Source organism: Oncorhynchus gorbuscha, linkage group LG15 (genome assembly GCF_021184085.1).
Source record: "Oncorhynchus gorbuscha isolate QuinsamMale2020 ecotype Even-year linkage group LG15, OgorEven_v1.0, whole genome shotgun sequence".
In the NCBI taxonomy this organism is placed as follows: Eukaryota; Metazoa; Chordata; class Actinopteri; order Salmoniformes; family Salmonidae; genus Oncorhynchus; species Oncorhynchus gorbuscha.
This window is the reverse complement of record NC_060187.1, coordinates 38,652,255-38,678,652: the sequence shown is the minus strand read 5'-3', so window position 1 is coordinate 38,678,652 and position 26,398 is coordinate 38,652,255. Positions and strand designations below refer to the sequence as shown.

The 26,398-nt window shown below is 43.2% G+C and overlaps 1 protein-coding gene across 1 annotated transcript; it reads left to right on the top strand.

Moving 5' to 3' along the window:
* The first annotated feature begins 4,246 nt into the window (after positions 1-4,246).
* On the top strand, positions 4,247-20,798 carry LOC123997437 (repulsive guidance molecule A-like). The gene is made up of 5 exons (XM_046301677.1): positions 4,247-4,360; positions 11,632-11,672; positions 14,110-14,258; positions 16,926-17,437; positions 19,208-20,798. The coding sequence occupies exons 2-5, from the start codon at positions 11,635-11,637 to the stop codon at positions 19,904-19,906; spliced, it is 1,398 nt and encodes a 465-aa protein (XP_046157633.1). The 5' UTR covers positions 4,247-4,360; positions 11,632-11,634; the 3' UTR covers positions 19,907-20,798.
* The last annotated feature ends 5,600 nt before the right edge of the window (positions 20,799-26,398 follow it).

Genomic DNA, 26,398 nt, shown 5'->3' with positions numbered 1-26,398 from the left:
GGATGAGGATTTGGAGGAGCTGGAAAAGGTTTGCAATTGTACATAATCTCACTCCCCAGATTGTAAACATGTGTTATCATACAGAGTGGTACCAGGGGTTGGTGTTTGAAACAACTCTCAAAAACACACATAAATAGTAGACATTTACTTATTGATTAAATAGTTTATTCGTGTTGTTATTCTCAGTCCTAGCCACTCTCCACTCTAAACATTCACTATAAATTAAATACGTTGCATATATGAGAAGAAATAATCTTGAATTTTTCACTGCTTTCAACTATGTGGACAGTGGTTGTATGGCAGAGTAGGCCACCTCTGAGTGCCCAGGGAGAGATGGAGGAGAGGGGAGAGGCCTAGACCAAAGTCATCATAGCAAACCTGGAGCTCATTTATCTTGGTGATTGGCAGCTCCTCTCTGTATTCCCCGTCTGAGAAATGAGCACAGAGCACATGTGGTGGACAGGAAGAGCCAGGGTCGAGGGGGGCCAGAGAGATGATGGTCCCTTTATCCCTGCAATCACTGCCATTAAGTAGAAGAGTCCAGGAAAAGAAGAAGAAAAATACACCGGTCCATCTGTCATACTCTTCCTGTCTATTAACCCCGGCCCAGACTGGGAGCTGCAGTAACAGAATGTCCCGTGTGCTCCCTCTCCGGTCTCTAGGTCACCAGGCTGCTCGTTATGGAGCACACCTGTTACCATCGTTACACGCACCTGCGTGTCATCAGACTCACCTGGACTCCATCACCTCTGTGATTACCTGCCCTATATATGTCACTCCCTTTGGTTCCTTCCCCAGGTGTCATTGACTCTGTTTCATGTAGGTGCGTTGTTTGTGTGTTGTGTGTAATGGCTTGTTTCTTTATTAAAAACACTCACTCCCTGTACTCGCTTCCCGACTCTCAGCGCTCTCGTTACACAGAAATAGTCCACAGACGTAAATACTGAATTTACAGTAGGAGAAAAATATGTCCATTAAAATATATAGGCTGTACCAGATCCATTATAAATAGGTCTGCAATGTGGCCCATCTTTTAGGTTAGGGACAATTTATGCTTAACACTGACAAAGTGCCCTGGGCTGCCAAAAAGAAGCCGCCAGGAGACAGAGGGCAGAAGAAAATAAATCACAGAGGGCCCTGTGCTACTAAAATACCATTTTCAAAGCAGTATGGAAAACAGACAGACAGGGATGTCCTTACTTCTTCATTGAGAATGACTGTTACTGTATCTCCCAGATGTACATGGACCGTGTTGCACAATCCACTCCTCCTGACTAACGGCTTGGGACTGTTCTGGCAGTGTGCACTAAACCAGAGCATGCAGGAATGGGGACTGGAAAACGGTGGTGCACTTAAAACAGACTTTATCCAAAGTGCCTGGATGTACAGCCATCTCCTCTGATGTTGTCTGGTCAAAAAATAAACATGACAACAGAGCAGCGTGGGCTAAAACAGGACCTGATCTGGCTACCATACTTCAGAGCAACAGCCTTGTCCTGACAGAAACAGCTCAGTCCCAGGTCTTTGATTCTCCCAGGGTGTGAGTGAGTGGCACCAGGAATACTCTCTCCTCTCTCCTCTCACTGCTCCCCTGGCTCTCATTTACATTACCTAGAATAAGTCCTGACAGCCAGGGGATGTTTTTGATTTGTTGAAGCCCCTGCTGAAAGAGGATGATGTTTAGAACCGAGGCCGCTGCTCTCTCCTTCTCCACACGGCGTCTGACGCACATGCCAATTTGGACACCACATTGAGTGATGACAAGGAATTACAGAGAGCAGGACTGGGAGGTTTATGAAAGGAATATTTATGTGTTTTTGTCTAGGAATGTCTGAAATGTATAATGACTACAAGGGCAATCCTTTAAAGGGCTACAAGCAGCAAACTGCAATTCAAACCAAATAAGAATGCGTTATACATTGCTACTTCATATGAGTGAAATTGCATGGCCAGGACATAATCCATTCAATTTTCCGATCCCATTCCAGTACTCCACATACATTAGAGACAATAGAAATGCTGTTCTTAAGGCTAAGCTAGCTGACCCCCACCAGCAGTCTATCAGAGCCCGCCTGACACCTGCTATGTTTAATGAGAGCAAGGGACAACTGGAGGCATGGTGTGTGTTTGTGTTTCTGTATAGATGTGTGTATGTGTGTAAGTATGTACAACAATGTGTGAGTGCATGTGACAGGAGGGCGGCACACACACATTGGCATGGTCCCTGCTCATTTCAACCCTCTCGCATGCCACTCTGTCGCCAGCGGGGCTTTGTGTGGTCACATACCTCCACCATGGCAGACATGGAAAACATTCATAGACCAGTAAGGCCAAGAGATTAGATGGCTCCTCATAGGCTCTGGCTCTAATAATGCTTCAAATTCAATGGTGCCATGTTGCTGCAATTTAGACTCTTTGTCTTTGGAAAAAATGCATGCCATGCATCACCATACTATCACACTATCATTGGTCTCTTGCACTATTTTGTTGATGGCGCCGTTTACGAGTGGGTGCATGTCTTAATGTGTGTGTGTGTGTGTGTGTGTGTGTGTGTGTGTGTGTGTGTGTGTGTGTGTGTGTGTGTGTGTGTGTGTGTGTGTGTGTGTGTGTGTGTGTGTGTGTGTGTGTGTGTGCGTGCGTGCGTGCGTGCGTGCGTGCGTGCGTGCGTGTGTGTGTGTGTGTTTGTGTGCATGCTAGTACCAGAATGGGTGTGTGTGAAAAGAGAAAAGAGGCATGACAGGGGATTACTTGTAGAACTAGCAATGGATCAACTGAAACACAACATTGACTGAATGACCAAAGCAGCTGTCTTTGAACAGCTGCCCAACTGAAAAGATTTGCTAGAAACAGGAAGAAAAAAAACTATGAGGATGAAGCAAACGAGGCCTGTGAGGCCTTTCACAATTTCCCAAGTTTGAAAAATGCATGCTGGATTAGGTACCCTTTTACTGGACATTCATATCGGCTTCAAGGGAGTTTCACAGGATGTTTGAATAGATGCATGTTCTGTACTACACTGTGAGTACAGAACGTACTGTAAGCATGCTACCAAACTAAAAAGCACAAATCCAAAATCTACACACATGTCCAACAACCCAAACTAATTCAGAGCAATGCAACAAACTGAATGGAACACATTCGTTTTTTCAGATATTCCATAGTGTTTGGTTGCTTGGCTTCATGGAATTTACAGGCTGGGGCGACTGCCTTGGTGGCACAGTCAGCATGGATTTCCTGTAGAATGTTAGTCAGATTGAGGCCTCTCTCTCTCTCCCATTCGCTCTCTCTCTGTGTCCCCCTCTCCCTCTGCCTGAGGCTTTCTGGCTGCTCTAGATGTCATAAATCAGCCCTATCCTGGAGCGACCACGCACAGACATCCTGGCAAAGTTGATCACACTCACATCACTTCGGCCTATTTGCAAGAACCAACTGATAACCAAACACATTTTATGGGGCCCCAGCACATGATCAATCTTGTCGGGGAACGCCGTTCATGTGCTTGCAGTCTGAGGCTGAGCCACATAAAAGAATTGGATGAGGGTAAACGCATAAGAAGGCTTTTTCTTTGAAGGTGTTTTGATGCTGGAGTTTCAGCAAACTGTGTCTGCAGGGTAAAAATGACAGAAATGAAGCTGTGGAGCTCACTTTACCCTTCATATTTGTCAAGAAAGATATTTCCCTTCATTTAATAAATGAATTGTATGACACGATAGTATGGATCTAAGACGAGGTGCTGGCAAATCAGTGTGTGACTGTAGAAGTTGGGGGTTGGAGGTGAGAGAGAGATGTGGATAGAACATGACAACACATAGAGCTCTCATTCACTTTGTACAGCGGTCCACATGCTCTGTTAACACTAGTGCATGGCCGTCTACACCATTGCGTCTGTCTGTCTGTCTGTCTGTCTGTCTGCCCCGCAGGCCTTTGGAGAATATGGGATGCCGTCCAAAGGCGACACATGTTGTCAAGCCAATGAATGTCAATGAGTGTGAGTGTGTGTGTGGGTGTGTACAGTACGTGTCTGTGTGTGTGTGTGTGCGTGTGTTTGTGCATGTTTGTGTGCATGCATGTGAATGTGTTTGAATCTTTTTTCCATTCTATTCTATTCTTCTTTTTTTTCCTTTTAGAAATGCCCTACCCAGATATGTAGGAATTAAAGAACATTGATCACTACTAATCAAAGTGCCGATTCTTTTAACGGACAGCTGTTGTCATATGCTTTAATTCCCAGCTATCTCCCCCTGTATAGCAGAACAGCACTTAGTCCACCAGTCGAGGTTGCCGGGGAACGAGGGTTAACTGTCTCTGCCTGGTCCAACTGCCCATACAGCATACAACAACGCACACATAGAAATCCAAGGTAAGTGACATTTTTTCCCTCTGACATTGCTTTCCAACCAATCAATCACTGTCAGATGCTGTACTGAAAAGAAAATACTAAACGCAAACTGTTGTTCATGACATACACTGTGAAAATGTAATTCTGGTCAGGGTCAATATTTGGCAATTTTGTATCTTAATTCATTCCTGCCAGTACTGAACAGTAAAATATAACTAAAAGCATCAATCCTCCTATGTCCATTCGAGTCCTGGCTATACCACAGGGGCAGTAGCTGATGACAATATGTGTTGACAAAATACATGTACTACCTCTCTGCGAGAAAGGAACGCGACTGCTTAGGGGTGACTATGATGTCTCTTTATAGCGAATATAAGAAACATCTGTTAGAAGCCAAGAAAACGACAGTAATATCCATTTCCAAGCAGTGAACACTGAATTCTTTACATGATACCCGGATCCTGTATCCTCAGTATTGTATTCAGTCAAGCAGCCCTGATCGGTGGGAATGTTTCCCCAAGACTGACAGTTTAGGGTTCCTTGCCCCACACAGAAGCATTCTTTACATGCCTCCAGAGGTACACCTTGGTGAATCGGGATTAGTAAACTAAATTTACACACTAGTCTCATGAGTTACCGTCTGACTCTCCATCTATTCCTGGTCTTGAACTGTTGTTTGTGTGAGCTAAGGGTGGGAGAATAGCCTTTACTCATGTCAGATAGACCAGTTCTGAAAGACTATCAGATTGATAGGCTGGGCAGAGTCACACAGTGATGCATTTTGAGTTCATGCCATGTCACTTCAGGCATAGAATAGAGCACATTGCAATGGGACTGAAGGGTAGAAAAATCGAAACTCCAATAAAAATAAATAAATAAATATGTAGGATTGGCCCCACATGGTTTGTAGAATATGGAGCAACTTACTTGAACTGTCACAAATGTCAGCTGAATTGTTAGATACTGAGGCCAAAAAGTATATATATATATATATATATATATATATATATATATGTTTTATGGCCAAAGGTGCAGTGAAATGTGGTTTTAAATGTATGCTAATGTTAATTGTAGACCTATGCATACCTTGTTGTTAGGAGTTTGGCGAAAAAGGATAATATATATGGAGATGGGCAATGGAGAGGAACATTTTTCCCCTATTGTCTTAACCTTCATGTTTGCTTAACGCTTACCCATATGTGGATAGGTCATGGATAAGTATCATTGCACTCAGTCAAATGTTTACAGTTTCTGCAGGAGAAGAAAAAAGAGAGCCGTAGTAAAAAAGGAAAGCAGAAGAGGAAACCTTGGGTCTTTGGTGACAGCATGGGGCAGATGCGGGAGGCTATAACTCTCTCTCTCTCCGGGCTGAGGGAGAACTTGCCTTCTTAGACAAATGGACTAACACACACAACCCACATCCCTCTTTCCACCTCCCTTACCTGAATGTAGGAAACACTCAACTCCGGAGTTGGAGAGGTCTGCGGTTTGAAGGTTCAATGATAGAACACAATCATGCGCTAGAGTCGATTCTTGGAAATATTCAACATATGTGTATATATTTAGGATTAAATGTACCTTTACTAGTTCAGGTAACCCATAAACAAGGCAACATACTGTATATCCAATCCGAAAGAATGTATGTAAATTGGGAAGTCTTTTTTCCCCATTATATGTCGGACCCCAGTAAGACTACCTGTCGCCATTGGCACCGTCTAAAGGGGATCCTAATAAAACAAATCAAAGCTCGTAACATCGAAGAAAAGTGTGGTATGGATCACGGTCATTATCGTTTTATTCACTGGTGAAGCCTTTTAGAGCGGACTGTCCATCATTTCCTGGCGGAAAGAGTGGGATTACAAAGTAAAGCAATTGGCTATCTGTCTCTACTATTCAGCCTGCCCTAGGAGTCCAGATTGGGAGGAGGGGTGTCAGGAGAGGTGGGAAGTGGAAAGCCCAAGCATGTTCTAGCAAGGCAATGGAAAGCAAATCAGCTTGCGACCTGCATATGGCATAATGGCATTATCAATAAAGTACTGAAAGTGCTATTTCTGGTTGTGTTATAAAGTCTTGTTTTTCAACACAAGAAATGTTTCTTGCTTCATCACTATCTATTTCACATTCCTTGCAAATATATATTTGTTGCAATACCTAATGAAGGGGAGTGCAGGGCAGGCAAGGTACTTTGTGGTTAGATGACAGTTGAAAGATTAGGGAAGCTTCAGTGCTGATCTGTCTGCATGTTACACACACCTTTGCTAATCCTCCCACACATACCTCCCACCTCAGGGGCCCCGAAGCTTACTGGCTCCTGACTCACCTGCACTGCAGATACACAGGTAGTGTCAGGGTCAAAGGTGAGATCCCCCCTTTACTGTGGTCGGCCAGGCCATGCTGCACTCTCTCCCTTCGGGGAAGGATCAGAGGTCCCTCTGTATTCTGCTCTGCATGTATTTGCTCCATCATCCCTCATCACCCCCTGACCTAAAATCTATGGTTACCTGTCAGTTGACTATCTATTGAAAGGCACTGAGCTTGACGCTATGTCAACTACATTTGTTCTGTTGGAAAGGGGGAGAGAATTATTGCAAGAGAATAACAGAATTGAGAACAGGGACACTTCAGTGAAATGATTTACATTTTAGTTTAGGATTAGATTTAGGGTTCATAGATAACTGTGTTTCATTATATACAACGTTTTCATTGTAGGCCCCTAGTCAAGATAATATCAATATGTTTTATCTACTGTCTGGATCAACAGTTAGTCAATGCAAAGTGCAAACATATTTTTTTCAGATAGGATAGTACCCTCTCTCATGACATAACTGCCTTCACATGACCCACAAATAAATTAATCTGAATATTCTGGGGACAAAATCTTCCAGCAGTCCTATAACTAAATCATTTTCTGTTGAAAACCAGTGACCACACAACGTGTTCAAAAAGCATAGCCTCTGAAAGTAGATATACAGCTCCTTGATAACAGCTTATGTTGACTCAGGCACACACATTGCCAAAACACTGTAAACAGATGCACGCATGGCCTGCTATGGAGAGGGCTGCAAGCAGCTAGAAAAACACTGTGAGGATCCCCCTCTGTGCTCTGTCAGGTATCAATCAGGGCTCGTAAGTGGGATCCTCGAGAGGAGATGCTATCAGGACAGCCCTGTACACACTCACACTGCTGGATGTCTTATCTACCTACAGATAACAGTCCCCTCGCTGTGAGTGGCCTGCCCTGCATCATGAAGCCATGCTCTCCCTACTGCTGCTCACTCAGAGACTCACAGTCATAAGGTACTAACTAGGCCACTTACCTTGTACAAGAGCCCTTTAAAAGAACATTTGAGCACTTTCCACTTTAGACTTACAGAGTGACTGCAGATCCAACTTTTCTAGACCCCTTATCCCATGGGCTAACGGTCCCAAAGCTTCTGCGCATGTGCGGTATTCTCTACTTGCGCAAGTCTCTAATCTACTCATAGAAAACAGGCTACTCTGGTGAATGGTGATTGATTAATAACGTTCAACCCAAGCTGATAAAACAAGTCTGCAAGATCACATTATGATAGTATTGTACATAACGGAACCAAATATAATAGCATAATATAATGTTACTGTAAAACAAAAAACACCATCTAATTTCTCATGAGATTTTAGGACGATTGTGCAAATCGTCACATTTTTCCGTCATGCGGCCACACTCAACAGCTCGTGCCACTTGGCAAAATATGTGATTGATAGAAATATACAGTGCGGTTACCTGCGTATCCTACGGCCTAATGTCATGTTTTGTCATAGATTGTCATGTCTTGTCCCTGTGCTTTCTCTTCTATTCGTTTCCCCCTGCTGGTCTTATTAGGTTCTTTCCCTCTCTCTATCTCTCTCCCTCTCTCTCTCTCTCTCTCTCTATCGTTCCGTTCCTGCTCCCAGCTGTTCCTCATTCTCCTAACTACCTCGTTTACTCTTTCACACCTGTCCCCTATTTTGCCCTCTGATTAGAGTCCCTATTTCTCCCTCTGTTTCCGCTTCTGTCCTTGTCGGATCCTTGTTTGCTGTACTGTGTCCTTGTTCCGTCCTGTCGTGTTTTGCCTTCTTCAGATGCTGCGTGGGAGCAGGTGTCTCTATCAGCTACGGCCTGCGCCAACCCGAAGCGACCTGCAGTCTGTGGTCGCATTTCCTGTTGTTCCCCTCTACTGACTAGAGGATTTCAGTTATTCCTGTTTGGACATTACCAGTGAAAGAATTCAGGATTAATCGTTTTTTGTTAAGACTGGAATAAACTCTGTTTCTGTTAAGTCGCTTTTGGGTCCTCATTCACCTGCATAACACCTAAATCTTACCCCTCATATTACAGGTGTATCAGAGAGTAAGCATTTCTCTAGATTTTCTTATCAGATTCTATCCCAAAAAATCTGGGGACAATTTCAGTGGACAAAGTTAGTGTGAAACAAACCCATGTTGTTTTGAATCATAACGTTTTAGATAAGGATTGTTCTAAACAAGAGGTGTGTACTAGTTTGTAAAGGTTTTCGGGAGAGCACTGGCCCAGTTTTCTGGTTTCATCCAGACCACAGCGCAATGGACCTAGTAACAAAAACAAGCACCACGGTGTGGAGCTGGTCCCACAGTGTGAGGACCTTAATGAGGAACATGTGGCGCTGCCCAGACACACAGTCAGAGGAAACCCAATCCCCTCTCCTTTTCTTCCCCCTCTCTCCTGCTCCTGCACCCCCCCCCCCACCTTCTCGTTTCACTCTCTTCTTCTCTTTTACACTACAATTGCCAGATTCCTGGGGATCTTTCTCTCACTCTGACTCTCAAAACCCTTTCCCTCTTCTTTAATTCCAGTGTCCTTACTCATACTACTCATTCTCATCAAACCCCATGTTTTCGTCAGTTTCTCTCTCCTTACTCCTTTTTTTACTATATATTATCACTCTTCCAATCCCTATCTTTGCTTCTTGCCAAAATGCCTCTGATCCCTTTCTCTTTATTTCTCTTGTTTCTCCAACTCACAAATGGAGCCCAGCTGTTCCTTCTCACTGGCCTGGCATTCAGGTCTGCCGCGAGGCGGATGGCTAATTTTACCAGACTGACCTCATTTTTCTATTGTATTAGAACAAGTGATCCAGTGTCGGGAGAAATGTACTGGCTTTAAGAGGCAGAATATGCATATTTGCTGGGTCATGCAATGCAATATGCTCAGAAGGAAAGGGGGAAGAAAGAGCTCTTTCTCTGCCTATCAAGCTCTACGGACCATCTATAGGGGGTCTCTTTCATGTGAAGAATTCATCTGGTCCATCCATCTGGATGGATTAGCTGTTTGCTTCCCTGACCTATGTTTGAATGATTCACAAATTAGGGCTGTAACGGTCATGGAATTTTAGATGACGGTTATTGGTCGGCCAAATGACCGCGGTCACTGTTAAAACCGTTCAAATAGCAAAAATATGTCAAAATGTTTCTTCTCTTCCGCTCCTGACCGCATGTGCTGTCGTAGAAATAGAATGAATAGAACAGGCATCCACATCCAAGTTAATGATGGCATAATGGGTGGACTGGTGGCCATTGTGAGTGTACCCATAGGAGCAAAGCAGGAAGTAAAAGCAGGAAGTGTACCCATCAATATGGGTTTTGACTAGGTGGTATACAGCTACGACAGGAAGTTACTTTTTCGTAGCAGGTCAGGAGAACCTACGCAACAAGTTAGGAGAATTAACGTACAGTAGCAGGTTAGGATAATTTAGGGTTAAGGTTAGCTACATTTACATTTACATTTAAGTCATTTAGCAGACGCTCTTATCCAGAGCGACTTACAAATTGGTGCATTCACCTTATGACATCCAGTGGGACAGTCACTTAACAATAGTGCATCTAAAACTTAGGGGGGGTGGGGTGAGAGGGATTACTTAACCTATCCTAGGTAAAATGCTCTCCTAACCTGCTACGAAAAGTCACTTCGGGGCATAGCTGTATTTCATCTAGTCACAACCATCAATATGTGCTGTGATTTGTTGAATCAACTCAACTGACATTACATAAAATACATTCCATTGCATGAGCAACACATATAATTAAGAATTAGAATAATAGAATGGACATCAATCAATCAAATGTATTTATAAAGCCCTTTTTACATCAACAGCTGTCACAAAGTGCTTATACAGAAACCTAGAATAAAACCCCAAAGAGCAAGCGATGCAGATGTAGAAGCACGGCGGCTAGGAAAAACTCCCTAGAAAGGCAGGAACCTAGGAAGAAACCTAAAGAGGTACCAGGTTCTGAGGGGGGCCAGTCCTCATCTGGCTGTGCCTGTATAAACAGTATTTATAATTACAGTATATGATCATATTTTACGTTGACAATAATTATATTACACAATTTATGATATATCACAACTTCATTTTATTTTCCTGCGTAAGTTAAATCAGGATTATGCCTCTACTGCCATTCATTCCAATTAGACTTATCCCTGACCAATATGGCTGCCATTTTCCACCCATTCTGGAACTTTGAGGGTTTATGACATTGTCCCTCCAGTAATTTAATAGGATCTCTTATGTAGCCACATCAGTTAACATCATTCGAATGAACATTCTACACATGTCACAATACTAGGCAGCCATTGCGAGTATACCCATGAGTTTACCAGTCAAATTGCCATGGCTATAGGTTCCACGTCCGTTCTATTCATTCTATTTCTATGTGTGCTGCTGCAGGGAGAGGGGCATTGTCTAGGGCAACCGAAGACTTGTTTGCTACAACACCCTGCTTGTTTCAGCAAGGAGGAAATAGTCCATGTTACCGAAAAAAAATAGACTCAGCCATGCGAATGGACGGCAGTCCCGTCTTCAGTCAGCTGTTTGTTCTACAAAAAAAAATCACAACGGTCATGACGGTTATTTTATTTTCATGAGGGTCTTCATTCCTAACATGGGTTACATGGTTGTACGGTAATTGTGCTATCCCTAGTGAAAGTCATATCAATTATTCAATGGACAAAGAGTCTACATTTACTTTGAGAGGGTCAGTTCACAATTCCGGACAAACCTGGAGAAGTGTTATCATTTACAACTGACGTCTTGGAGTTATTGTTTGGATTCAGTTACTGAAGTAGGCTATAGAGGAAATATAAACGAGTGACAAAGGTAGCACTAAGCATGTTGTATTGGTTTCTCTTTAAAGACGCAAATCACTAATTGTCCCAATTGACTTTTTCATAAATACACATTCAAAAATAATTGTATTTGCCTTCAATCACAATAACTCATTTCTTTTTTTTCTTGCAGAAAATGTTGTCTACAGATCCTGAAGATGAGCATTTTGAGAGGTGAGAGACATCCTGAAACTGTGTTAGGAATATGCACATGCCTTGCTACGGTCTCATGTCTAAGAGTCCTAATGACTATCTCTAAATCTGTGCAGCAGGGAGTTTGAAATGTGTCCGTAGTAGAGAACAGCCATGAAACAGATCAAGCCCAAAATTAGCTGAACAAACACGGTACGTTGACCCTCGCGGGACAGACTTGGCACAGTGTATCAACTGTGGTGGAGGAGGCCCTTCTGACAGAACAGAACAATCCAAACGTTCCACTTAGGTTGAGCTGTCTTCATTTCCCCCTCCAATATATATATATATATCAACCCCACATCAACAAGGACTATGAGGACCTTTCACAAGACTGACAGAGCACCTGAATCACACCATTTTGTGTGCCGGAGGAGCCAGCATGTGTATAGAGAACCCAGTGATCCAATACCTGTCTGGGTTCAAGTTTCAAGTTACAAGTTTTTGGGATACGCATGGTATACATCGTCCAATGAAATTCTTACTTGCAGGTTCCTTTTTGTCAGTGCAACAACAATAGGAAATAGTAAAACATAAATGGCAGTAGAATAGAATAAACATTTTAGCATAAGTATAATACAGGCACAATTTGTAGTCCAATATTTACATGTGTATTGGGGAAGGGGTGGAGGGCAAGTGTATTAATTGAGCACAGGAGGTTGGTGGCATCTTAATTGGGGAGGACGGGCTCGTGGAAATGGCTGGAGTAGAGCTAGTGAAATGGTATCAAATACATTAAACACATGGTTTCCATGTGTTTGATGCCCCATGTGTTTGATGCCATTTCATTCGCTCCGTTCCAGCCATTATTATGAGCAGTCCTCCCCTCAGCAGCCTCCACTCAAATTGAGCAGTATAATAATTCAGTTGCTTCTAATAAAGTAAAAAGAGGTATGCAGCCCGGCGCACAGAATGTTCAATTTGTCTGAGTAAATTCCGTTTTAAATCCATTTACAGAATTATGCTGAGTATGATTGTTGATCTTCTTTACACCAATATTTGATTGGCTAATTCGTTGTCCATTAAAAACCTTACATTTACATGACATGAGAACCACAGAAACACAGTGGTGACCATGGAGCAAAACCCAATGATTCTGCTCCATGCAGATGGACCTGCTTTGCAGCTGTGCAAATGAAAGACGAGTGTCGTTCAAGGCAAGGGATGGAAAGTTGGCCACAAAAAGAGAAAGAGTAACATACAAGTTGCTAACTGAAAATGTAATGGAAAAAATAATAGCAGCAGTTAGCTGAGAGAAAATAATTCATGGAGAATGTCTCTCCTGTATTGTGAGTGTTCAATTAATAAGCTGCCCATCTTTATGGAGATATAATACTAGGGGGGAATGCTACACATTGACCAGATTTACCATCTCTGGCAATGTTTAGTGACCTCAGGTATGAACAACATCCAGGGTAACATATGTAAACCCATATGTATGCATACCAGTGGAGGCTGCTGAGGGGAGGACGGCTCATAATAATGGCTGGAATGGAGTCAATGGAATGGAATGGCATTAATCCTGTGGTTTCCTTTTGGTTGATACCATTCCATTGACTCCATTCCAGCCATTTACAATGAGCCTCCACTGATGCATACATGATTGTAGGTCACCACTGAGCATGTATGACCTGCCTCCCCAACAATTTTTCAACTTAATAGCAAAGCGACAAACGGCGAGCTCACTCCCTCATGCTGTTCATATGCCACAAATATGTTATTCAAACCTAGGGTCATTTACTACCACATAATGCCTAACTTTGTTATTCATGCTAGGTGTTATGACACCATTGTTCTCCTGGGTGAGCATTTTCTTCAGAAAGTAGGGAAAGTAATGTAATGATTTAAGTGAAGCAGAGAGAAACAACAGGGTTGTTTGCATTGGGCCATTTGCTCTCCGCTATGTTGAGACTCAGGGAGATCAAACAGGACAACTGCCACAGCTGAATGCTTTATAGTGCAGAGAGGGAGCTATGTGGACAGAGCTACAACTCCTATCTCGAACTCTCTCCTGAAAGAGGTTTACTATTTCTTTCAGATAAATCATGTAGGCTGCAAACATCATGTTTTAGTTGTAAGTGTAATTAGATGTGAGAAAAATTCATTGTCATCAGCCCTATCCTGGCCGAATACTTCTTATAACTGGCTACCAACTACTACAATGATCATTTCGAAACGACTCCATTGTCTTTAGAAACACTTTCCATTGGCTTAGTCCCAATGTCCCATGATTGCCATAAACCGCATTATGTAAATATAAAGTGGTCAACGAATAATTACTATTTCATTGGCCAACAACCACATCTGAGCCCCGTCTACTATGTTAGACCCCTCCCATGTAGAGCCGCCCTGAAGACTGGGCCCTTTTTGAATGACAGCGCAGGGGAAAGAATACGAATGTTTGTCTAATTTCACGCAGCTACAGCGTCGATGAGCAGCAGTCGAAGAACTCCATTCTAACTGAATGGATTGGCATGGGGAGAAGCGGACCTCAAAACTTGGCTAAGCGGCAGCTTTGGAACTGTATTACTTTTACGATGGTTTTACTTTCGCTGCTGCTCCGACCAGGTAAGGCAACATATTATGTATGTTCTCCTGTGTGCATGCAAAACATTTTTCCCGCACCCAGAATGATTGATGGAAGACTTTCTTGGTTGTGTTAATGGTGCGAGACTAGTTCACAAAAACACTTACGCTTTCGGGAATAGGTATGAACTGAAACATGGGACTGTATTTTTGTTTACCCTGTATATTGCTGTTAATTCGGAGTTGTAACAAATCCCTGTTTGAACTAATAAGTTAAGTCGGTAATCAGCGAGCTAGCTTGCTGCGTGCCTAAAACGGGCAGTTAGCGGCTAGCTAAACTACACGATCTAAGTTTGCTAACCGTTTGCTCAAATATCTAGTTCAATGCATTATATCCCGAACAGTTTTTTTTTTCACGGTCGGAACTAGCTATAGACTTAATGATGTATTCACACACGAAGTCTAAAATAAAGTTTCACGTTACTTGTAGAAGTTGGCTAATTAAGCACATTAGCATTTAGCTTGCTAGCCCTTTGACGTCGCATTTGTAAATGTGTATTCGAAAATGTTTGTAAAGTAGCGACACATGGCTAACACGTTTTAACATGTAAGTTAGCTTGCTAACCGTTAACGCCGTGGTTAGTTTTAGTCGATGGTGTCTAAGTTCACGCTTCATTTGTTATTACAATGCATTGGTCAGACTTTTCGGCCTCTGAACGTGTCCATCGTAACTTTAAAAAACTTCGGCCCGAGCTTTGTATGCACGAGCGACACGACACATTGTGTAAGTGTGGTGATTTGTTAGTTTGAATAACTTTCGAAGGTATTTGAAAAATTACGCAATGCCCAGTTAACGTTACAAGTTTAAGTCACAAGAGTTGTTACAGATAAATTACATGGGGATTTGAGACGAATGTGTTTTTGTTCCAATCGTTTCGTGATATGTTGTAGTGTTTTGACAATTTTCACCGTAGATCCTTAGATGAGCTTCAGATAAAGTTGGACGCTATAAATTCAAATAAATGGAATTGCAACACAGTATCTTATAAATTAGTATTGTTAGTATTAGTTGAGTTTTAAATGATTACTTCCCCATAATGTTGTAGACTGCTATGACATGGTTATTGTGCATTTTGGTTGGTGTATTAATGTACATAGCAGGATGCGTAAGATCATCGTTATAATACTGGATATGCCATGCTTGCCTTGTTTACATTCTAAAGCCACCCTCTTATTTTGTGTCCATTAAAACTGTTCTCACGCGCCTATTGAAATATATTTTCCCCTATGCAAATTCGTCCTATTCTCTTAATCCTTTCCCATTTCCGCACATAGTTCTCACATTGCCTCTTGTCAAGGTCTGACCATAAAGCCTTTAGAGGGACATGTCGGTTGATTGCGCAGTGATTGCCAGATGGACAACATTCTAAGCAGAGTTTGGTGACCTCCCTCCAAACACATAGATCATTGGTGGAATTTAGAAGCGGGATGTAAAATGCTTCTAAAATGACCTCTCACACGTCATCTCACTTGTGATGAACAGTTGCCAAGACCCATGTAGGGCATTAGTCACTTGAAAATGTTTTCACACAGTTTTGCAACCAGTTCTCTTTCCCCACTGTCTGGGGAACAAATAAATAGAAATGACAAGATTTGTATTATTGTAAGCTCATCATGCCTTTTGGTGTTAACAGTTTGGAGGCCTAGTGTTAATTATCTGATCTTCTGTCAATGTGAATATGATTATTGTTCATAGTTCCGTTTTTAGTCTTGTTGAGGCTGTAGTATTAAAGTGGATGTATGTGACATCGTGTGACACGTGCACAGGTGAGGCAATAAATGAATGTCATGCAATGCACCTGTCACATCAAGATAAGTCTATGGGTTCTCAAATGTGAAACATCGGAATACATAGTCTCCTTGTTACCCAAAACATATTTACTGCCAGATACACAGTGCTGAGTAATAACTTAACACAGGAAGTGCTGAATTTATACGATCCTGACTGGGTCTTACATCCTTGCCTTCGACCAGCTGTTAGTCGGTTGCTGAACAAGCACTGCTCTTTGTGCAGTTCCTCTTGGGTCTGAAGTCAACCTCATATACAGTGGGCATGTGCACCTTTATTGCGCCTCCTATTGGCCAAGCAAAATCCAAACCACATTCATCACCTTTTAGCAAACTAGATATATTGGCTTCCTCCAGCAGTGAAGCACTGTTATTTTTGTGGCAGTTAGTTGTGGGGGATATTAAGTTTTGACTGATTTTGTTCTTAGACGGGGTATGGTACCATGTCCCTGTGGGCTGGCGCATTTGGGGTTTAAGTGGCAATTTTTTCAAATGTGAACTCGATATGTGGACTAGTTTAACTGTCCTGCTGCAAGTAGCTGGGTTGTACAGCTGATGTGTTAACTCAGAAAATGAATTATAACAGTTATTAAGCAGTGAATAGACTTGCCCAATTACTGTGATTTCTATTGGAAACCTATTTTATATGGTCGTTTAGAGTAGTGTTAAGCAGTTTTTGCCTCAATTGTTCATAGGAAGAGTTCAGACAAACACATTCGTATACACTACCATTTAACTAGTTTCCGCTTCGGTGTACACAATGGTTCATTATCTAAATGACTTTCCTCACATGTTTCTGTTCACCTGTTGTTGGCAATGATAAACATGTAACACCTGTCCCCTGTTTCCTCCCCCCTACAGCACACTGCCAACAGTGCCGGATCCAGCGCTGCAATGCGGAGTACGTGGCCTCTACCTCTCCCTCTAGTGGTCTCCAGGAAGACTCCCTGTCCGATGTGGACTACTGCATTGCCTTGCGTGCCTACGCCCTGTGTACCCGCCGCACAGCGCGCAGCTGCAGGGGTGACCTTGTCTACCACTCGGCCGTGTTCCGTATCAAAGAGCTCTTCACCCAGCACAACTGCTCCAGCGACGGGCCCACCTCCTCGGCCAGGGCCCCTAGCACCTCCAGGCCAGTCGTGTCCGAGCTGTGCGACTACGAGAGCCGTGTGCTGGCCTCTGGCCCTGCCGGCCAGGGAAAGAAGTATGCCCACTGTGGATTATTCGGGGACCCACATCTGCGGACGTTCCGCGACGAGTTCCAGACCTGCAAGGTGGAGGGGGCGTGGCCTCTTATCGATAACCGTTACCTGTCGGTGCAGGTGACCAACGTACCTGTTGTCCTGGGCTCCAGCGCCACCGCCACCAGCAAGGTAGGCCAAGTCATGGGTTCATGTGTGGTGGTTTTGCTGTCAGTAAAACATAAGGCCCCAATCATAACAACGGTACCTGAACTGTATGTCATACATTACATTTGAAAGGAGACTGACACGTGTATCTCAAGTTAGGTTCTGTCTGCAGTGACTTTACCTCTCCTTTTCCAGACACCAGGGGAGAAGGGCTACTTAGTGGTGTTGGATCACAGACATGCTTGAGCGCTCTACCTTTAACACATGGGTGGTCAGTCATGTGGTAGTGATTAACGCTTGCCCCAACAGTTCCCTCTCCCACAATTGGATTTTAAAAATAAAGTTCTCCACTGTAGTCAAATAATGAACAGAGTTATCTTGAAATATGGAATCATTTGAAAAATAATTTGATTAAAAAATATATATATATATATTCTACTGATTTAGTTTAGTTTATCGTAATACCATTTTATCCTCAAGTCGACATTTAAACCTGGTTCTTCATATTGAAAGCCACACTTGGAGCTTGTCTTACTACATTTGTAGATATGCACTGGATGAATACAACACTTGGTAGACACTAAAAAGTAGGGCTAAATTTAGACTCGCTTACCCATGCCACATTTGCTAAAATAATCTGTATTCATTAGTGAATTTTTCAGCTCATGTAGATTACAAGCAAATACACAAAGGATTTGGTCTTGGACTACCTAGACCTCAGAGAAGCTCAATAGACCTAGGCCAAATCATCTAGACAGGCTAGATTTGATAAAAGTGATAATGACTGGTCTGACAGTTTCTTTCAAGAGCTTTTGTAAATAACATATGCTAGATTGTGTATGAGTTTGAAGTAAACCAAACACTACTAAAGGGAGAACAGATTTCAGAGCCAACTATTTCAAATTATAATTTTTTGTTCATATGGGTGGAGGGAATGCAACGCCAATACCGCATGCCCCCACCGTCCGCTTGAATTGGGGCAACTGTCAGTACAGAAAGGAAAATCCTTCATCAAATACAGTATCCCCTTAACTGTGAAGTGAACCATAGCCAGCTCTTTGACAAAGCTGTGAAAACGTTTGCGTAGTACCAAAAATCCAGACTCAACTCCAGTCGTGTCAGAGCTCTGGCACAGTGGCAGTTGTGGTGGATGGTATTTCTGATTTATCAGACAGCTGGGTTTGTTTTGATCCATCACTATTGTATGGCTCCATACTCTTTCTTACATGTGCCATGCTTTATGACATTTACAGTATTTATTTTAGATTGCACAGATTAATGTGGGAACACTGATTAGTTGGCTTAGTCGTTTCTTTGGATTTGGTTATTATAAGTTAGTGGTCCAAGACCTCACCAATGTGTTGCTGATGCTTTCTAGTCCACATTTACTGGAAAATAAGCATAATGAATATTTCTGCTCACGGTGCATTCCTTCCATCAGATTACACAAAAGCTCTTACACCTTTTCTAAGAGAAAGACTGGAGTTTGTTTTCAAACTTTAAAATGAACCTTTCAATGTCATAAAAAGTTAAGGTCCTGCTGACACACTGTGGCTCAAAATGGTACTACACCTGTTGAAGGCCTCTGATGGCATCTGCTGCTTAGTTGTTAGTAATCAGGGTGTATGCAGGATAATGCCTCAACAGCTTTTACCATCAGCATAGTTATTATAGTTCTATGTACTAAAAGTTGTCCACCAAACAAAACTACAGAAAGTAAGATTTTGATTTCAATGTAATCATTAATTGACTTGCCTTTGTCTTGCCTTTTGTCTCTTCATTGTTCTCTTCCAGATAACAGTGATCTTCAAGTCGTACCACGGCTGTACAGAGCAGAAGGTGTACCAGGCTACCACGGAGGACCTTCCCTCTGCCTTCCAGGACGGCTCTCGGAGTGGCGGGGAGGGGGGCAGTCTGTGGATCGTAGAAAAGGTTGGCTCCGGGGGCCGCCTGGTGACGATCCAGGCCCGCTACATTGGGACGTCCATCATAGTGCGCCGAGTGGGGCGCTACCTTACCTTCGCCATCCGCATGCCAGAGGACACCCTTGACTTTTCTGAGGAGAACAGTGGGCTGCAGCTTTGTCTGCACGGGTGCCCTCGCAACGAGCTCATCAAGGAGCACACGCTGGGGCGCCAGCCCCTTCACCCCCACCTCCCAGGCTCCGGGTCTAACCCTGAGCTGGGGCCCCTACTGCCCCCACATCAGATCTACACAGTGGAGCGTGCCACAGCCAAGTGCAGGGAGACCCTGCAAGTGGAGGACATATACTTCCAGTCATGTGTGTTTGACCTGCTCACCACAGGGGACCCTGAGTTCTCCATGGCAGCCTACGGGGCTCTGGAGGATCTGAAGGCCCTTCCTCCCAGCAAACTGAAGCAAAACTCTCCCAGGACTCCTCATGTTCCACAAAACAGAGGGGGGCTACACACGTTGGCCACAGCCACCCCCAGTCTGGTCACACTCCTGCTCCTGGTTCTACTGCTTTTGTAAAGAGCAAATACAACACACAAACAAAGTGGAAGTGATGCCAGCTTGAAGGAGTTTTTTTTGCATTTGTGAATGTTGTAGTTCTTTTCCAGTCACTAAACCATTTTGTAGGATTGATCCCTCAAAGGATACCAGTGCTTCTTGTTCCCCCCCAGATACACGTTGGCTGCCAGCTTCTACCACTTAATTGAGTCTGAGCCTGAATGCACGCAATCAGGTGGGATCGGTGGTTAAGTGCGTAATGCACGCTCTATTTTCACACTTGTAAATTGGATTAAGACAGTTACAGGATGCTTCAATGGGGAATTCATCGCAACGTGGTTCTGTGCACCGGCTGTAAATGCATCTTATCAAAAATATTAGTCAATTTCATATTTTTGGGGAATACATCAAGATGCACACAATCGTGTCAGATATCATCAGAGAACGCATCAGGCTTACGTGTAAATAGTCTATAGTGCAGGGACTTCTTGAATGTGTATCATTATGCACTTAACGGTTAACGCTCCAAGTTTAGTTCCTCAATGTTGTCATATTTACTGGAAAATGTTTCTTACATGGGATGATCCAACAACTAAACAAAAATACTACCTATCCAAATGTATTTGGGTTTTGGTGTAATATTCTCAGTACTTTTCACTCCACCCAAGTGTGATCGCATTATCAGTTTGGTGAAACACTCCCTCTTCAAGCTGCTTGGCTTCCGTTTTTTTTTTAAAGGTAAAGAAACAATCTCTATATAATAATAATATATTGAAAGAGTGTATGTTTTATATTGTGTACATTTGCCTGTGTATAGATTGTTTTACACTTGTTGTGATTAGTTAGGTATTTTTGAATGAACTAATGTGTTTTACCTTCTGTAATTTTCCATATTAAAAAGTGTTGGCCACCATCTTTGTATGTCATTTATGATTAAGCTTTTTCAAGAGTCGCCGTCTACAGCACAAGGATTCAGTATGCAAGTGGGACCATGGAGAATATTTGCTAGTGTAATTCTGTCAATTCTGGGTAAACTAAGTCTTCCTAAAGGGTTGCGATTTATATTTAGCGTTGGCCAGTGACTTTCTACATACAGTGCCTTCAGATGTAGTTGCTCCTTGACCTTACATTTTGTTACAGCCTGAAGTTGAAGTGGAATACATTTAGAAGTTTATCACTGACCTACACACTCTCGATGTCAAAGTGGGATTGTTTTTAATCTTTACAAATTAATTGCTGACGTGTCTTGAGTCAAGTATTCAAGCCCTTGTTAACCTAAAACACACAGGCCAAATCTATGATTGTTCCTGAGTTTGACTTAAATCTATGGCAAGACCTGAAGGGTTGTCTAGCAGTGGAGGCTGGCTCATAATGGCTGGATTGGAGTCTGGTGTGGTATGAAATACAAAGTTTGTGGTTTCCATTTGCTCGATCCCACTCCATTCTAGCCATTATTATGAGCTGTCCTCCCCTCAGCAGCCTCCACTGTTAAGCAATCAACAATTTGACAATTTGGAAAAAAATGGCAAATGTTGCACAATCCAGGTGTGGAAAGCTCTTGGCTTTACCTAGAAAGACTCGGTTGTAATTGCTGCCAAAATTCATTCTAATGTATTGACATTTTTAATCCCACTTTGTAACAACAAAATGTGGAAAAAGTCTAGGGGTGTGAAGACTGAATGGAGGCACTTCATGTAAGTCTTAAATTAGTGAGACCAATAAAGCCTTTAATTGATAGTGGAAAAACCTTTTGTAAGTCGCTCTGGATAAGAGCATCTGCTAAATGACTTAAATGTAAATGTAAATGTTAAAAAAAATATAAATACATTTGTCATTGACAGACTGCCCATTTTGCTGTTTTGGGTAAAATAGAAAACTTTCTAGAAACATCCAGGATATGATGTATTTAAGAAAAAGGCAGGTGTTCTGATTGTGTTGCACGATGGGAACATTTGTGTCGTGAACCGTGTGGAAGGGATTTACGTGCCAACAGAAAAGATAACAAATTTCTGCTGCGCACTGGAGCCTATTCCACAGATTGACAAGCCAGGGATATTGATGGCTTTCCATCTAGCCCACTCAACAGGGTTCTCCATGTTAACCGTTCTGGAATTAATTTAGATTCAGCCAAGTGGGTAACTAGGATTTCTAAAAAATAAAATAAAAATGTTTCCAAGATCTAGGCCAAATCATTTATCATTTTTGACATATGAAGAGGCACAGGGTGTTCTCCAAGTGCGAGTAAAACCAGTGGCGTCATTTGGCCTGGGCTCCAGGGGATTCAGCCCCGGATGTTTTGATCCAGCCCCAAACCTTTCATTCTGAGTTTCCATAACCAAATACATGTTTTACTGACGAATGTTAATGAAAAAATTAACAATACAATATACTACACTAGGCAGTAGCAGGCACTGCAAGAAGCTCCTGGAGTGATGCGGTGCCTGCTGTGATTGGTTGTGATTTCTCAACACAGTGGACCGCTCGTCCCTTGACCCCACCCCTACAGCGCCTGTTAGATGTCAATGTGACTCAGCAAAATGCCCCCCTATGGACGGAAGCTGAACCTTACTAAAGCATTTTTAACCCTGTTTAACATTAGCAATGTTGAGGAAGTAGAACTGACAAAATGAATCATAGAGGTCCTCTAACCTGTTCCATTCTACAGGTTAACATGTTTGGCTAATGTGTGTTATTTCCATATAGGTTTTGTAACTATTTGTAAAAACTGGCTATTATGGAATTGGTGAAATTATTTAATTGAGCTTTTATTTGTATTTCTCTTTATTTATTTGACACTTTTTCAGTTGATGTTGCAGTGTTGGTGAGGTCAACCTGCAAGTAAGTATTTCATTGCATTGTGTACTCCATGTTTATTTTTACATTTACATTTAAGTCATTTAGCAGACGCTCTTATCCAGAGCGACTTACAAATTGGTGCATTCACCTTATGACATCCAGTGGAACAGCCACTTTACAATAGTGAATCTAAATATTTTAAGGGGGGGGGGTGAGAAGGATTACTTTATCCTATCCTAAGTATTCCTTAAAGAGGTGGGGTTTCAGGTGTCTCCGGAAGGTGGTGATTGACTCCGCTGTCCTGGCGTCGTGAGGGAGTTTGTTCCACCATTGGGGAGCCAGAGCAGCGAACAGTTTTGACTGGGCTGAGCGGGAACTGTACTTCCTCAGTGGTAGGGAGACGAGCAGGCCAGAGGTGGATGAACGCAGTGCCCTTATTTGGGTGTAGGGCCTGATCAGAGCCTGGAGGTACTGAGGTGCCGTTCCCCTCACAGCTCCGTAGGCAAGCACCATGGTCTTGTAGCGGATGCGAGCTTCAACTGGAAGCCAGTGGAGAGAGCGGAGGAGCGGGGTGACGTGAGAGAACTTGGGAAGGTTGAACACTAGACGGGCTGCGGCGTTCTGGATGAGTTGTAGGGGTTTAATGGCACAGGCAGGGAGCCCAGCCAACAGCGAGTTGCAGTAATCCAGACGGGAGATGACAAGTGCCTGGATTAGGACCTGCGCCGCTTCCTGTGTGAGGCAGGGTCGTAATCTGCGGATGTTGTAGAGCATGAACCTACAGGAACGGGCCACCGCCTTGATGTTAGTTGAGAACGACAGGGTGTTGTCCAGGATCACGCCAAGGTTCTTAGCGCTCTGGGAGGAGGACACAATGGAGTTGTCAACCGTGATGGCGAGATCATGGAACGGGCAGTCCTTCCCGGGGAGGAAGAGCAGCTCCGTCTTGCCGAAGTTCAGCTTGAGGTGGTGATCAGTCATCCACACTGATATGTCTGCCAGACATGCAGAGATGCGATTCGCCACCTGGTCATCAGAAGGGGGAAAGGAGAAGATTAATTGTGTGTCGTCTGCATAGCAATGATAGGAGAGACCATGTGAGGTTATGACAGAGCCAAGTGACTTGGTGTATAGCGAGAATAGGAGAGGGCCTAGAACAGAGCCCTGGGGGACACCAGTGGTGAGAGCGCGTGGTGAGGAGACAGATTCTCGCCACGCCACCTGGTAGGAGCGACCTGTCAGGTAGGACGCAATCCAAGCGTGGGCCGCGCCAGAGATGCCCAACTCGGAGAGAGTGGAGAGGAGGATCTGATGGTTCACAGTATCGAAGGCAGCCGATAGGTCTAGAAGGATGAGCGCAGAGGAGAGAGAGTTAGCTTTAGCGGTGCGGAGCGCCTCCGTGATACAGAGAAGAGCAGTCTCAGTTGAATGACTAGTCTTGAAACCTGACTGATTTGGATCAAGAAGGTCATTCTGAGAGAGATAGCGGGAGAGCTGACCAAGGACGGCACGTTCAAGAGTTTTGGAGAGAAAAGAAAGAAGGGATACTGGTCTGTAGTTGTTAACATCGGAGGGATCGAGTGTAGGTTTTTTCAGAAGGGGTGCAACTCTCGCTCTCTTGAAGACGGAAGGGACGTAGCCAGCGGTCAGGGATAAGTTGATGAGCGAGGTGAGGTAAGGGAGAAGGTCTCCGGAAATGGTCTGGAGAAGAGAGGAGGGGATAGGGTCGAGCGGGCAGGTTGTTGGGCGGCCGGCCGTCACAAGACGCGAGATTTCATCTGGAGAGAGAGGGGAGAAAGAGGTCAGAGCACAGGGTAGGGCAGTGTGAGCAGAACCAGCAGTGTCGTTTGACTTAGCAAACGAGGATCGGATGTCGTCGACCTTCTTTTCAAAATGGTTGACGAAGTCATCTGCAGAGAGGGAGGAGGGGGGAGGGGGAGGAGGATTCAGGAGGGAGGAGAAGGTGGCAAAGAGCTTCCTAGGGTTAGAGGCAGATGCTTGAAATTTAGAGTGGTAGAAAGTGGTTTTAGCAGCAGAGACAGAGGAGGAAAATGTATATCATGTGAAAATGTTTATCATGTGTATATGATGAATAAACAATCTTGAACTTAGAAGAGAAGGGGGGGGGGGGCGGGGGCAGCCAGAAAGAGAGGGGAAAAGATGGCCAGCTTTGTGGTTAGATTGTAGGTGGACAAAACATTGAAAAATACATAGGCCATTAAATGATGTGTCCTTGAATGTTATGTTATCTAAAAATCTCACATTAGCTGGTAGAACTGACAAAATCAAATTAACCTTAGAGTTCTTATAACTTATGCCATTCCAAAGGTAATCTTTTTTATTCATACAGTCTACAGGCTACGTAGCTTCTTATCTGTCATGTTTGGAGTTGTGTTGCGCTGTTATGCGGAAATATCCCTATGGGGTTAGTTAGGGACCATTTGATAAATTACACAATGTACATGGGACAATATGTAAATATTCCAATAGCTCCAAATTTCAATGACATAAGAACCTCAAACCAACTATAAATTGTAGAAATGTATAAACAAATACTGAATGCATTTAATGAGAAAACTAAAAGGTGTGCAGCATGAAAATATTGTCTAATTTACATTGTGGAATTTATTGACGGTCCCTAACTAATCCCGGGGCTAGACTATCCAAAGCCAAAGTCAGGTTGCACACCAGTCAGCTAAAGCTAATTGAGAAAATCATTTGGCTAACTCTTTCCACCTACGAACACACTCATCAAATCACACCCTGAAACCAAGACACGTTTGAATTCAATCATAGCTCTTCGCATTTCTTAATTAACCAAATCTAAAAGGAGGCCAAATCAGGTCGTGCCGTCACACTTTAAAACAAATTAATGACATGTTGCACCTCTACCTTGATACCTTTCAGATGAGCCAAGGACAGATGAGAACAGCAGACCAGTGGAGCATTTAGAACAGCAGCAGCCAGAGGCAAATGGAGGGGAAGACAATGATTTAGGTGACCCTGATACAGGCCAAAACAAGTTAAGTTACCCCAGTATCCCTTTGACCGTTTTGTATTGGAAAACTAAAGAGACACTCGAGAGAAGACAAAGAGACAGACAACAGAAGAGTAGGATATGATGGAGAGAGACTCTACAAAAACATAACAGTCCATAACAGAAGAGGATAGACAAAGAACACAGTAAGAAACAAGAACCTGAGACAGCAACAGACAAGACAGAGAAAGTGACAGAAGAGGGCAGATGGAGATAGAACAGAGGTGAGTTGATCACACAGACTGTAGCACTTCAAGCTGCTTTATAGATTCTAATTAGTTGTATTTATTTGCACAAATTCTAAGAGGTGAAATACTGGCAGTGAAAAAGTTAAACATAGTTTCCCAAGAATAGCTGAGGTAAAAAGGCCTGTGAAATTACTATTAAAACAATTGTTTCTTTTACACTTTTTACAACCAGGACGAGAAAGGAGTTTAGACAAGAGACAGCAACATAAACAGCAACAGAAGAGGGCAGACGAGAGACAGCAACAGACAATACAGAGAAAGTGATGGAGAGAAGCAGAGGAGGGGTGAGCACACAGAAGACTGTATCACTTAAAGCTGCTCTGTGGATTCTAATTACTGCACAGTGTGTGTGTGTGTGTGTGTGTGCGTGTGTGTGTGTGTGTGTGTGTGTGTGTGTGTGTGTGTGTGTGTGTGTGTGTGTGTGTGTGTGTG

Bases quoted from the DNA above. Each gene is read 5' to 3' on its own strand.
- LOC123997437 (XM_046301677.1), top strand. From the start codon at position 11,635: ATGTTGTCTACAGATCCTGAAGATGAGCATTTTGAGAG. The intron at 11,673-14,109 runs GTGAGAGACATC...AATTTCACGCAG, and splicing joins GAAGATGAGCATTTTGAGAG to CTACAGCGTCGATGAGCAGC. The intron at 14,259-16,925 runs GTAAGGCAACAT...TCCCCCCTACAG, and splicing joins TTCGCTGCTGCTCCGACCAG to CACACTGCCAACAGTGCCGG.